This window comes from Biomphalaria glabrata, chromosome 15, assembly GCF_947242115.1.
Source record: "Biomphalaria glabrata chromosome 15, xgBioGlab47.1, whole genome shotgun sequence".
Taxonomy (NCBI): domain Eukaryota; kingdom Metazoa; phylum Mollusca; class Gastropoda; family Planorbidae; genus Biomphalaria; species Biomphalaria glabrata.
The window spans coordinates 7,661,827-7,674,107 of record NC_074725.1 but is presented as its reverse complement, the minus strand read 5'-3'; the positions used below and the strand labels follow the sequence as shown (position 1 = coordinate 7,674,107).

Below are 12,281 nucleotides of genomic sequence, written 5' to 3'. Positions count from 1 at the left end.
GGAAGATCTTTACATCGTCCATCAGTGTGCAACATGACTCGCTGGTTCACTACAATTTTTTTTTTTTTTTTTTAATTCAGAGAGATAGCTTTTATTTATGCCTGACTCAGCCAGGAACACCAACGAGAGGTAGCTTTTATTTATGCCTGACTCAGCCAGGAACACCAACGAGAGGTAGCTTTTATTTATGCCTGACAGCCAGGAACACCAACGAAAGGTAGCTTTTATTTATGCCTGACTCAGCCAGGAACACCAACGAGAGGTAGCTTTTATTTATGCCTGACTCAGTCAGCAATACCAACGAGAGGTAGCTTTTATTTATGCCTGACTCAGCCAGGAACACTAACGAGAGGTAGCTTTTATTTATGCCTGACTCAGCCAGGAACACCAATGATTTATCAGTCTAGTCTCTAATGAACTTGTTAATAGCTTGATCATAGATTCAACAACACATTTAGTGAACAAGTAACGAAAAGTAGTTTAAAACACTGCATTCCTGGCAGCTGCCATATTGCATGAAATCATAAGCATAAAACTCAAGGGAGACTCTCTCTCTCCTTATATATAAAACCTTGGTGTTTTTGTTTAATTCAGAGAGGTAGCTTTTATTTATGCCTGAATCAGCCAGGAAAACCAACGACTTATCAGAGTCTAGAATCTCGAATGAACATTAATGCATGACTAGATTAACTCATAGATGCACGGTGTACGTAACTATTTTCTCTTATGAAAGAACGTCCGTGAATGGATATTCAACCTTCTTCTTGGCCTCAGAAACTTTGACAGTTTCATAGTTGTCACAATTTATTTTCAAAGTAGCCTAATTTACTAATAAAACAAACAACAGCAGTGAATCTATTCCTACCTAAGGGTCCATTGTCTATATTGTCTATCTATCTATATTGAAAAATGAACGTATAGGCCTATAGAGTTACCTGCACGACTAAAGTGATAAAACCTTACATAGGACACAAAATAAAAGGTTTATTTTGAAAAAAGTAGGTTTAGGTTTACAATGTATTTGATGAAATCTGTCAATTAATCATAGGCTGTATAATCACTGAGCTATATAAAATATCATAATTCGCAGACGAAGCGACTTATTGCAGTAGTTAATCCTTCGCGCAAACATTTCTTATCTTATCTTATAAAATACATACGTTACTTTAAAAAAAAAAGATGATGATTACGTCCTTCGCGTCATGCATCTAGTCATGCATGTTAACCAAGTCATTGGTTTTCCTGGCTGGCTCTAATAGCACTAGGGAACAAATTTGTCCTAGCACATGGAACGAGGAATGTGCCTTTATCTGTGTGTCTTTCTGAATATTTTATTAGATTTTGCTTTTCCATTTGTATGGAATTCCATGCTCATTTTCTTTAGATAATATTTTGTCTGGAAAATGTTTTTCACCGATTCACTAAAAAAGAGACATTTTATTTTTCTCACGAGATGGAATAAGTTCTAACCCTCAACGTGTGCAACAGGTTTCTTTTAGCCTTAAATATACAAACACTATGGTTGCCTGGCTGTGTGTTATGCGCTCTGGACAATCATTCAATGGTCCTGGGTTCGAGCCCTGTCCACCGCCATCACCCGTCGTCCTGCTAGAGGATTGTGCTAGGGTGTAATTATCTTCAAAATCTGAAGGAACATCCGAAACGTGTCAAACATTTTACAAACAAAACTTTTTTTTCATGAAAGTGAATGTCAACTTTCTACGCAGTTCAAACCAGTTAATTTAAAGAATGGAATTACGGACATTTTTACAAAACTTATATCAACTCACTCTGTCTGTCTGGTAAAAAGTTTGCAAAGTTATTTCTCCGACACCCAATCTCGGTCAATCGAAGACATTGCAATTATATAGGTTAGTTGGTTGTTAATCAAGAACACACAGAGAGAGGGAATATTCAATGTGTAGCATTAAAGGACAGACATATTGTCAATATTTTTCTCTAAGATAATTATGTCTCAAAAATTGTGTGCATATATTTTTCGTTTCCGACCTCCTCGCCTTTTTTTTTTTCTTAAACCAACGACTGTATGCCTTAATTTATTTCTGTGATGTACGATATGCTATAAAAAAAAAACTTGGTATTTACCACCAGCGTTTTAATTTCTCCCGGTTATGCTGAACAATATGTTACTTAGGCATGACAACTATTCTCTAGGCTTAGTATTATATACTAGGACTGTTGCTTGCTATGGTGGAAGAGGGGACAGAACACTATTTTACCTAGCCAGAGGATGCTCACATTTTAACTGCATTCTTCAATCTCGTATCAGAACAGAACAAAGTTCTGAAGTCTAACTATTTGGTGTTATGGAAATACTTTATTAATTAAACCAACTGATTGACACATCAACAAAAACGCTTTATAGATAAATAATGAAGGACACCCCTCCACACACACAGACACGCGCAAACTCCAACCCTCCCCATACACGCACAGGTTGTTTGTTTTTCTCTTCTCCGCCAGCGCTTAGTGACTACCGCAAGGCGCTGCCTTTGTACCATCTGTTCCCATCATGATACGGGGGGGGGGGGGGGGGGGGGGCTAGCACGGGGTGCTGACGTACAATGGCGCAGACGTCGTGGTCAATCCTGGCCCTGTGGTGAAAGTCGTGTATACTACCGTTGTGGTGTTGTAGCTAATGGTGGTGGTCGGTCTAGCCGTGGTAGTTGTGGTGGGGGGCGGTGTGGTGGTAGTTGTGGTTGTAGTTGTGGTGGGGGGCGGTGTGGTCGTTGTGGTTGTAGTTGTGGTGGTAGTTGTGGTGGGGGGCGGTGTGGTGGCCGTGGTGGTCGCCTTTGTGGTTGTTTTAGGAGGGGGTGGTGGAGGAGGAGGGGGTGGCGGTGGTGGTGGGACAATTGGCGGTGCTGACGTAGTTGTTGTGGTTTTGACAGTGGTAGTGCTGGGAAGGCTCCCGTCAGGCAAACGTCCAATACTTGTCCAGCAGCCGACAACTGCCTCCCTTACAAAAGATTTCCATTGTTGTCTCTGAGCCAGAATTTGAGACCAGTCAAAATTTGATGGCTGAAAAAAATTACAACAATAGTATAAACATGAAACAGCCAGTCAGTTCAAGTCAGTTGTTACACACACATTAGGTTACACACAAACTCACAGATGTTTCTTTTAGAGTCCAGTGTTTCCCAAACGTTTTCTTTAACGAGACACTTCCTATTATCGGAGAATTGAACGAACCCTTCGCTTGTTTTTTTTAGTTCGGATTATTTACCAGTTGTTTAAATAAAAAGAAAAAGAGGCAGACAGAGAAAGCGATGGGAGGACAACATAAAAGACGGGCCTACCATTGATAGAAGTTTTAAACAATGCAAAAGACAGAGAGAAATGGAGAAAGACAGTCGACAAATCCTGCTTGGTGCCCCAACGGTCCAACAGACTAAGGGATAGGTAAAGGTAAAGGTTAAATAAAAAAATAAGAAGAATTAAACCGTATTCTAAATTTATATATTTAGGCCTATTAATATTATTATTTTCAAGTGTAAAACTATTATAACATATAGAGACGCAAGCGTTAGAAAAACTAAGGTTTAATAACTTTGATGGTAGTGTGTTCTCGAAGAGAATAATTTAATTCTACTATCTGCTGGGGCATCAAGCCGCTTGTTTCTAGATCTACTATTTGACTTTGTTGCAAGAACTAAACAAAACTCATTGGTTAATATGCATGACTAAATGCATGACGCGTAAGACGTAATCATCTTCTTTTTTGAAGTAACGTCTGTATTATATAAGATAAACTCCTGCTCCACACAAACAGGTTGTAGAAAACAGAAGTAAACAGAAGTAAATAAATAATATCAGTTTTGTTTTGAAATATTAAAATTCTCATCAGACAAACTTAACTAGAAATCATTTAATAGTTGATCCATGTTGATCTTTGTTTCAAATTACAGTCAATTCAAAGTTTATAATAGTGTTATAGCTTTTTGTTTTCTTTACAGAATGAAGAGCTAATAAAATCAATGGACCTCATTCACCAATCGTAAACAAACAACATTTAGTCACATGATAATATTGATAAAACAACAAAAAAATATCACGTGATAGCCATTGTGTATTAAAAATTAGATCGTAATTTGTACAGAAGAGATAGAGAATCACGTGGCTAAATGTTGTTTGTTTACGATTGATGAATGAGGTCCATTCCATGCAAATACTTAGTACTAATTCATGAGTAGGCCTACGAGTTAATTGTTCCTATAGTTCAAGGAACACATATTCAAGCCTCGCGGAACCTAATTAGTGTTCCGAGGAACATACTTTGGGAAACACTGTTTTAGACAGTTGCAGATTTACATAAAGTAAGAAATAAAACATAAATAGCCTATTAAACACTCTGCAAAAAAAAAAAGTTACAAACAATAATAAAAGCTTGTTTATTAAGAAAAATATGGAAGCCATTAAATGTAACTGCCGATTTGATGAAGTACACGTTGCTACTAGTTAACTTTGCAGAACTTTATTTTGACCCAGACACAGGTTGAGCGCAATATAGCCTGTAAATCTAGTAGGCCTATAGAACCAAATGTTTTCCTCTTGTCCAGCAGTCTACAAGTTTCAAAGTTTTGAATTCGGTAAAAATATTTAAGAATAAATTCATTTTATTTTGAATCTTCAGCCTCGGCGTTAACTTTGATTAATTAATTAGGCCTAATTATTTTTTTTTGCTGGTCGGCCTAATCATAGACATAAATTCGATTGCCAGTTAGGTTACTACTTATTGATTTGTATTTTTACCACGTGACAAGGAGGTCAAAAGGGGAAAAAAATTATTAGATCTTGACACAACAGAAATCTGTACAAAATCTAACAGCCTAACAAGTGAAATGAAGCCTAATCGTCAAACGTCAAATCTTATATAAGATAAGAAGATGTCACGACAAAGCCGTTAAAGCTTTGGATTTACGGCAGTGCATCTACCAAGGGCCTTACCTTCCACAAATTAAAAAATATATATAGGCCTACACGTTTTTAAAACTAAAATATACATATTTAATATTCTTTAAAAAAAAAAAGGAAAATGATTCTCTCTTCTAAAATTTAGCATGCTTTTAGATATAAGTATTATATTATTCATAAGTGGATCTTTATTAATGCTTTCTAAAAAGTGTTGGGGCCATCACAAAAATCCTGCCCCGGGGACTGCACATACTTAAATTTGGCCCTGCATACATTACACACTCCTTAGATTTATACTAACAAGAGAGGGGTCCCCACTCATACTGTGTAATAATTGTAACTGTAACCTCCTTGGTAGCCTCAGCTACCTGGATAGGCCTACTAAAAGGAAATATTTCAACACAAATAACCCCAAAACACCGATAACGTAGATCCCGAGAAAGTACTAAGTTTTATCAGGAAAATATGACTGACTGCTAGAATCTGAGTGAAATTCATTTGGGAAGAGGGGAGTATATATAACAATAATTACAAAAGACTTTTACTAATACATAAAAAAAAAGTTCCCCTTTCAGACCTTGTGGTCTATAGGGCAGATGATGTAAAGGTCATCTGTTTCTGTGGCCTACGGTTAACGAGGGTGTCAAGTGACCAGCACAACGACCAACCGATGTCAACAAATGTCAGGTACACATTAGAGCTGGGTAGACTCAAAGGCGCCTGAAGATCCTGAAATTAAAAATCCCAGTCTTCACCAGGATTTGAACCCCGGACCCAGGGGCTACAAAGTAGAAGAAAATAAGCCTTTAAAAAAACGCTCACGACATGGCCTAAATTATCTTAAAATGTGCGATGAGCCAAAAAATCAAATCAAACTACCTACCACAACTGATCTGCGCCTATCATCATAGTACCACCACCAAATGGGGGCTCGGGCTGGTGCTTGCGTTCTTGGGGCAGCAGTTTGCTGGACCGCCTGCTGAACGATTCCTCCGCCAGCAATGTACCTGTCTATGGTTGGTATGTCCACGTTCGTCCTGCCACCCAGAGCCACGCACCTCTTCAGCTCTGTCGTGTCAGCCTCAATCTCTTTCAGCAGGCTAGCTGCCAACTGCTGTTTATTTTTCAGCTCTTCCTGCTGTGCGCGGATGGATTGCAGGCGGGTCGTGCATTGGTTGTACTCTTGTGTCCGCGTGTTCAATGTATTCTGCAATTGGTTCTGATAGTTGTTCCAGTAATTGTAGTTGTAGTAATTGTAGTAATAGCGTCGAGCTCTGAGTGAACGTTTTCGTCGATCGTTAATGAAACCCATCCATCCCCAGTTTCCGTATCCTTAGAAAAATAAAAGACTTGACATCACAACTGAAGAAAATGGTACGATTTATATCTATCATAATAATAGACCAAGCAAAATATAAGAAATGCTTTTAAAAAAAAAAAGGACAAAACTTATCTAAAGGGAAAGAACTCCGTCATTAAAACTATATCTACCAATAATGTACAAGTTATTTCCCTTATTCAATATCCAACAAAACCAATAATTAATGACTAATTGAGTATTTTTTGGTTATTATTTTTTGTCAGGTACAATAAATAATTTTTGAAGGCATCAACTTGATCGGAGAATGCGTGAGGGAGAAATAGTGTTAATAATTTTTAAGTGGTCTAAACCTAACAAATTTAGCCATATCTGTGAATACTGAAGTATTAGTTTCCCTTGTTGCTATTAAACAAAATAATGAATTACCACTAATTAATTGTCTAATTGGTTAGGCTACTTATTAATTGTTTCATGTCTTGTCTATGTCAATGATTAATTGTGCGGCGTTTCAGTTTGGTCCGAGTATGGGTGTGGGAGAAATAACGTGTACACATTTTTTACTAAACAGACAAAATAAAAGAAAAATTAGTTAAAGGGGTTTTCACAAATGTTAATGGACATTTTAAAATTTATTTTTTAGGGGGGAGCAATTTTGTGTAAGGTATTCCGTTAAACTGCATGAAAAGTTTTGACCTTAAATAGGCATAATCACACATAGTTTGAGTTTAGACTTTTCAAAAGATCTTTTAGATGAGACTAGTTACGTGAAGCAATGTCTTCGATTAAGATAAAGGATAAGTGCGGAGTGTCACACGACTAAGTGAACCTAGTTGCGACCTGCATATTCTGTTGCATCTAATACAAACAAAGCCGTTGTCCACTATGGGTATATTTAAGTTTTCTTTTCATCTAAAGCGCTTGTGTTTGATAAGGGCTGTTCTTTCGTTATTAAATGTGTGTCCCGCGACCTTTGTTACAGCTGTCTTTTTCAGAGGTCAACTGCTGCAGCTTCTTTCCTCTATGCCCATGAGGGCAAAATGGCGCCTGAGTTGATCTTTAAACAACTTAAGAGCACACATATGTTATCCCATCCTCCGTTGAGCGCAAAAAAAAGTTAGTAAACAGATTCAAAACGTTCTTAGGACGAAGACATTTCAATATTTCTTATTTAGATCAGAACGGTGTGACGTACCATCGTTATGCTGACAGATCTATATTTTGCCTGAGCCGTAAAAAATAAGACTTCCGGTCGAACAGGCGAACTGTCGTACCTCGTTACCAAAAGTCCATCAAAACTGTCTCCCACGTCTCTTACATTTCACTATCGGCCCGTGCCACATTTTCTTAATTCCAGTTTTTTTTTTACCGGCGGTCTTCTTACTAAGAGAAAAATGAAAAGCCAGAAAATGAGCTTCTGAAGCCCAGAAAGCAGGAAGACGCTTGGATTACAGCGCTCCTCCTCTTGTACAAAAATATAAAAAAATTAACTAGGTTGGCAAAGGGGAGGGGGTTCAACCGTAACTTGTTTCGTCTAGGAGGGGGTGTCACTAGTAAAGGTTTGAGAAACACTGATTTAATAACATAATGGGGAGATAATCTGAAATATAATTTTCTAATGTGTTCACAATCAAGGCTTTTAGAAACCTGAAGATCAATATCTTTTCAAATCAATGGTATGGACATTTAAATTAGAAACCATAACTCACCAGATTGGGTGTTGGTCGCTTTGTTTTGCGTTTGTCCTGTTAAAAGCTCAATATGTCGTCTGCATTCTAATAAAGTACGTTCGACATTCTGAATCTGAACTCGCAGACTGTCTACAGTTTGCGGCATATTTTGTTGTCTCCTGTATTTCGTGGCTTGCACTGAGTAACTTAGAAAATCACTAACACTAATTAAAATAACAAAAGTCATTTGAAAAAGAAAATACGTTTCCATTGTTCGCGAATTTTAAAGCTTATTACAATTAAAGCTTTAAAAACAGTTCTTTTCAACCTCCAATATTCCATAACATTTTAAAACAAGAGTTATTATTCCATATAAATTCAGGCCCCATGCAAGCACATGTTTATATAGGCTGCAATCGCTAAAACTAATGTGCGTAATAAAATATGAATACTATTATAGACTAGCCTCCAGGCTATGACCATCCATTCATCACTTGAACCTTTTTTAATCACGGGGAGGGGGGGGAGGGGCATATAAATAATTGTGTTTACAATAACAGGGGGTTCCGTGGAAGGTTGTATATAGGCCTAATTATATCAGGAAGGCATTTACAGGGTCGGCTTTAGACATATGGCAATTTTTCCTTTACTCTTTCTTTTAAAACATTGAAAATATCCCTGGAACACTTATTGGGCCCCCTCCCCCAGCAAGTGAGACCCTAAGCTATGGCTAGTGTTGCCTACCCGGTACTTAACATATCTGGTGGGCCGTCATAGCGATCTGAAGCGTATACCATATGACCAAGTAGCAATCAAATTAGTAATGACCAGTTTTTAATTATTTTTTTTTTAAATTCTGCACACTATATCCGTTATTCTTCACACACACACACAAAAGTATTATATTGAGGTGGCTTTGTAGATTTGTTTCAGAAAGGGTCTTAAAGTAGTGTTTTGAGTGATCTGTCTGTCCGTCCGTCCCGTTTAGATCATAAACTAGAAAAGATAATGCAAATATGACATGATGCAACGGCTACTTTTTTCTTTCTGAAAGCGAAAAATTTAATTTTAAAAATCAACTAGGCCTATGCATTTTTTTTTCATACAAATATACCATTTTGACAACTATTCACTATTAATAGTAACAAACACGGGAGGCTACTTGGTAAGGGAGATGACACTGTACCCCATTTTTAACACATTTATGCAAACGATTTTAGATTTTTTTGTAAAAAAAAAACACTTTTTTTTACTTTTGTATTGCTAAGTTAAGTAAGTTCTGTCATACTAACTACTACATTTAAAAAACAAATGCTTACTTTTATTTTTAAAGATAAAAATGTATTTAGTATGCATATAAGTGGAACATAATTTAAAACAACAATTAATAAGTAGTTTTTTTTTTATATTATCACTTGAACTGCAGAGCATACAGACCGGTATCAATATTCGAACTAAAGGAAGGGGGGATGTTTTTTTTTTTTTTACGAAAATGTTTTTTTTTTATTTCTAGAGGCTTTCAATAAGAGATTGACCCTTTACAGAACAATTAGATAATCATTATATGACATAAGTTAGGCCAGGTTCACATCAAACTCCACATACACTGCTGGACCGTTGGGGCAACACAAGAGATATGTCATTTGCCTTTGATAGAATTTCATTTTGATATTCTTTCTGAAAATATTGAAACCTGCCTTTTTACCTGCCTGGGTGGAACACTTTTTGAGTTTGCGTTTCCACACAAACTGTTTTTGTAACCTTGTTTTTTTTTTTAAACTTGTATTTGAGTATATCTAGCTTTCTATCTGTTGTTTTAGAGAGGATATGACCTTACAGACAACAACAGCAAAACAAAATTTGCTAATAGCAGTTGACATTAATTATAGCTGTACTCTGTATTGTTGGTTATTATTCTTTAGTTGTGACATTTATAGTGACAGAAAGGCAACAGGCTCACCGCACGTTTGATTGATGGCGACAACGTCACCATCTCGTAATGATAATATTGGAGATTTAATGAAGCCGTTCTCTGTTGAACGGAGGGTCAGCCACTTGTATCGTCTGTAAGGTGAATCCACATGGACGTCCAAAATATACACATTTTACGCCTATATTGAAACTACTTTAATGGTCAGTGGTGTCTACCAGTGACGTCACTAGGATGGGAGTCACCCGGTGGAGTCAACACATGGTGTAACCTACTCTGCCCTGAAATATATATTTCCTATTGATTTGTTCTTTTTGTTGAACCATAATGAAACTATTTACCTACATTCATTGATAGAGTTTAGGAGTCAGTCCACTCGTGTGAAGGTGTGGTTCGTCCACCAAGCGGCTACCCAGAGGGCGGAAAGGGAAATGCCCACCAAATATGGTAGGTACAGGGGAAATGGGCGGACCAAAAACCAGCACCAGGAATGAGCCATTTGGGGCTCTTTTGTCATGTACTGCTTTCCATCTTCGGGAGAAAACCCCAAGAACAAAATTGGTTTTGGGGAGGAAATGGGCGCCATCATATAGCCGATTAGACCCAATGATATGTTATGACAAATACAAAACCATCGAAAACCAAGCCGGATAGGTCGAGACCCGGATTAACAACGAATGCATTTGCTGCTGATGTGTCGCTGGGTTTTGGAAGTGAAAAGTATGCAACTGAGCCTCACCTTAAAACATTGAACATGTGCACTGTTATTGGAACATGGAATGTGCGAATTCATGTGTCAAACCAAAGGAACTCACACAAGAACTTCAAAGATACCAGTATGACATTCTCGGCTTCTCAGATGGGAAGGATGTGGAGAAACTACAATAGAAAAAGGTCACAAGATCTGGTAAAGTGGCGACGAAAGAAACCATCAACATGGGGTTGATTTTATTGTTCACATAGAGCAGTGGTTCCCAAACTTTTATGTCTAGTAGACCCCCTGAAAGTGTTGGTAGACCCCTGGGGGTCTTTATAGACCATTTTGGGAATCACTGACATAGAGAGAGCTATTTGCATTATAAGTTGTAAACATTAGGATAATTGGCATTCGAGTCGGGGCTAGACTTGTCAATAAAAGTTTATGCCTTAACGTCCGATTATAAAGATGTGTGGTGTTGACGGTCGTTGACTTGTAACACCAAACTAAACTAGTGTAGGAGTAGTATATTTTTAACTAATAAAACTTCAAATAACTCGAATAACTTCCTTGTGAAATTTACTAAATATAACTTTTATTATAATGTAGACAAAATCAATGATGATAAAAGATAAAATAAATATACTAGACTAAATTTATAACAAAATCTAATTCACTATAAAAGCACAACTTTTCAGTCTCACGTTCGGTTCCCCGACTGCATACATGTGTCAATAAAATACATTACGTAATTCTATGCAAGCATACATCCAGTTTCAGATGCATTATCAAATTATATATATTTTGAAGAGAATTAAGCTATTTGTGGGCCGGGCTATATGGTAATGCCCCGGCCGATTTTGATAACCAGTCCCCCCCTGCGCAAGAGTGCGGCAAGGATGCATTTTCTCTCCAGCTCTTTATACCATATATCTTATATCATATATCTTTTATCATACATATAATAATAAATGATATCTATATAGGTCTTGTTATTGCTGATGTACTAAGTTCTTTCGATGCGTTATCAATATTTCCTAATATAACACCCATGACTAGATTATCAAACAAGACCACCACATACCATCATTTCGTATAAAAACATATATAAATATATAGGCCTACATTTAAAGTGAATCCAGTTCCACAAATGCCAGTGTTTACTATTGATCTTCCTGTCAATCGGTCAGAGCTTAATCTTATCGTTCAGTCTGTTTCTGAGATTAAACTACTTTTAACACCTATATTTTCAAGTGGCGACTCTTTTATTCCCACATTCTTGACATTGATTATCACCGTTACCTCTAGGTACACTCGGAAATTAATTATTTCCACTTTCGGAATCGTGAACATTTACAGTTACGGAACTACTTGCCCTCTATTTACACATTACCAACTGGTCGTTCTCACAAATTAAAATATTGAGGAGTCATTCACAACAGAGATCAATGGGAGTCATCCAAACAAAAAGCCACTATTAACAAATATTTCAAATATTTGGAAAAAGAAAAGGAAGTAGATTATTCATTTCGTTACCCTTTTGTAAATTTAATATTGTCAACAAAAAAAAGTAATGACTATCTTAAAGTTTTTTGACATTTTTGAAAACGCATATTGGACTTTTATAGCATTTCAAATAATATCTAGATCTACATATCTACATATATTACAGGCGGTTCTGCAAGGTTGTCATTGCCGGAAGTGGTAATGGATATAAGCACTCCTCTACCTATA

The 12,281-nt window shown here is 37.0% G+C and overlaps 1 protein-coding gene across 2 annotated transcripts; it reads right to left on the bottom strand.

Annotated features, from left to right (window-relative positions):
* Positions 1 to 2,316: 2,316 nt before the first annotated feature.
* Positions 2,317 to 11,940, bottom strand: LOC106057178 (probable transcription-associated protein 1). 2 transcript variants are annotated; one of them, XM_056012298.1, is made up of 3 exons: positions 11,673 to 11,940; positions 5,816 to 6,264; positions 2,317 to 3,039 (listed from the first exon to the last, which is right to left on the bottom strand). In XM_056012298.1, the coding sequence occupies exons 2-3, from the start codon at positions 6,242 to 6,244 to the stop codon at positions 2,563 to 2,565; spliced, it is 906 nt and encodes a 301-aa protein (XP_055868273.1). In that variant the 5' UTR covers positions 6,245 to 6,264; positions 11,673 to 11,940; the 3' UTR covers positions 2,317 to 2,562. The 2 variants fall into 2 exon arrangements, with proteins under 2 accessions (XP_055868273.1, XP_013069728.2); XM_013214274.2 differs by lacking the exon at positions 11,673 to 11,940 and adding an exon at positions 7,960 to 8,342.
* Positions 11,941 to 12,281: the final 341 nt, after the last annotated feature.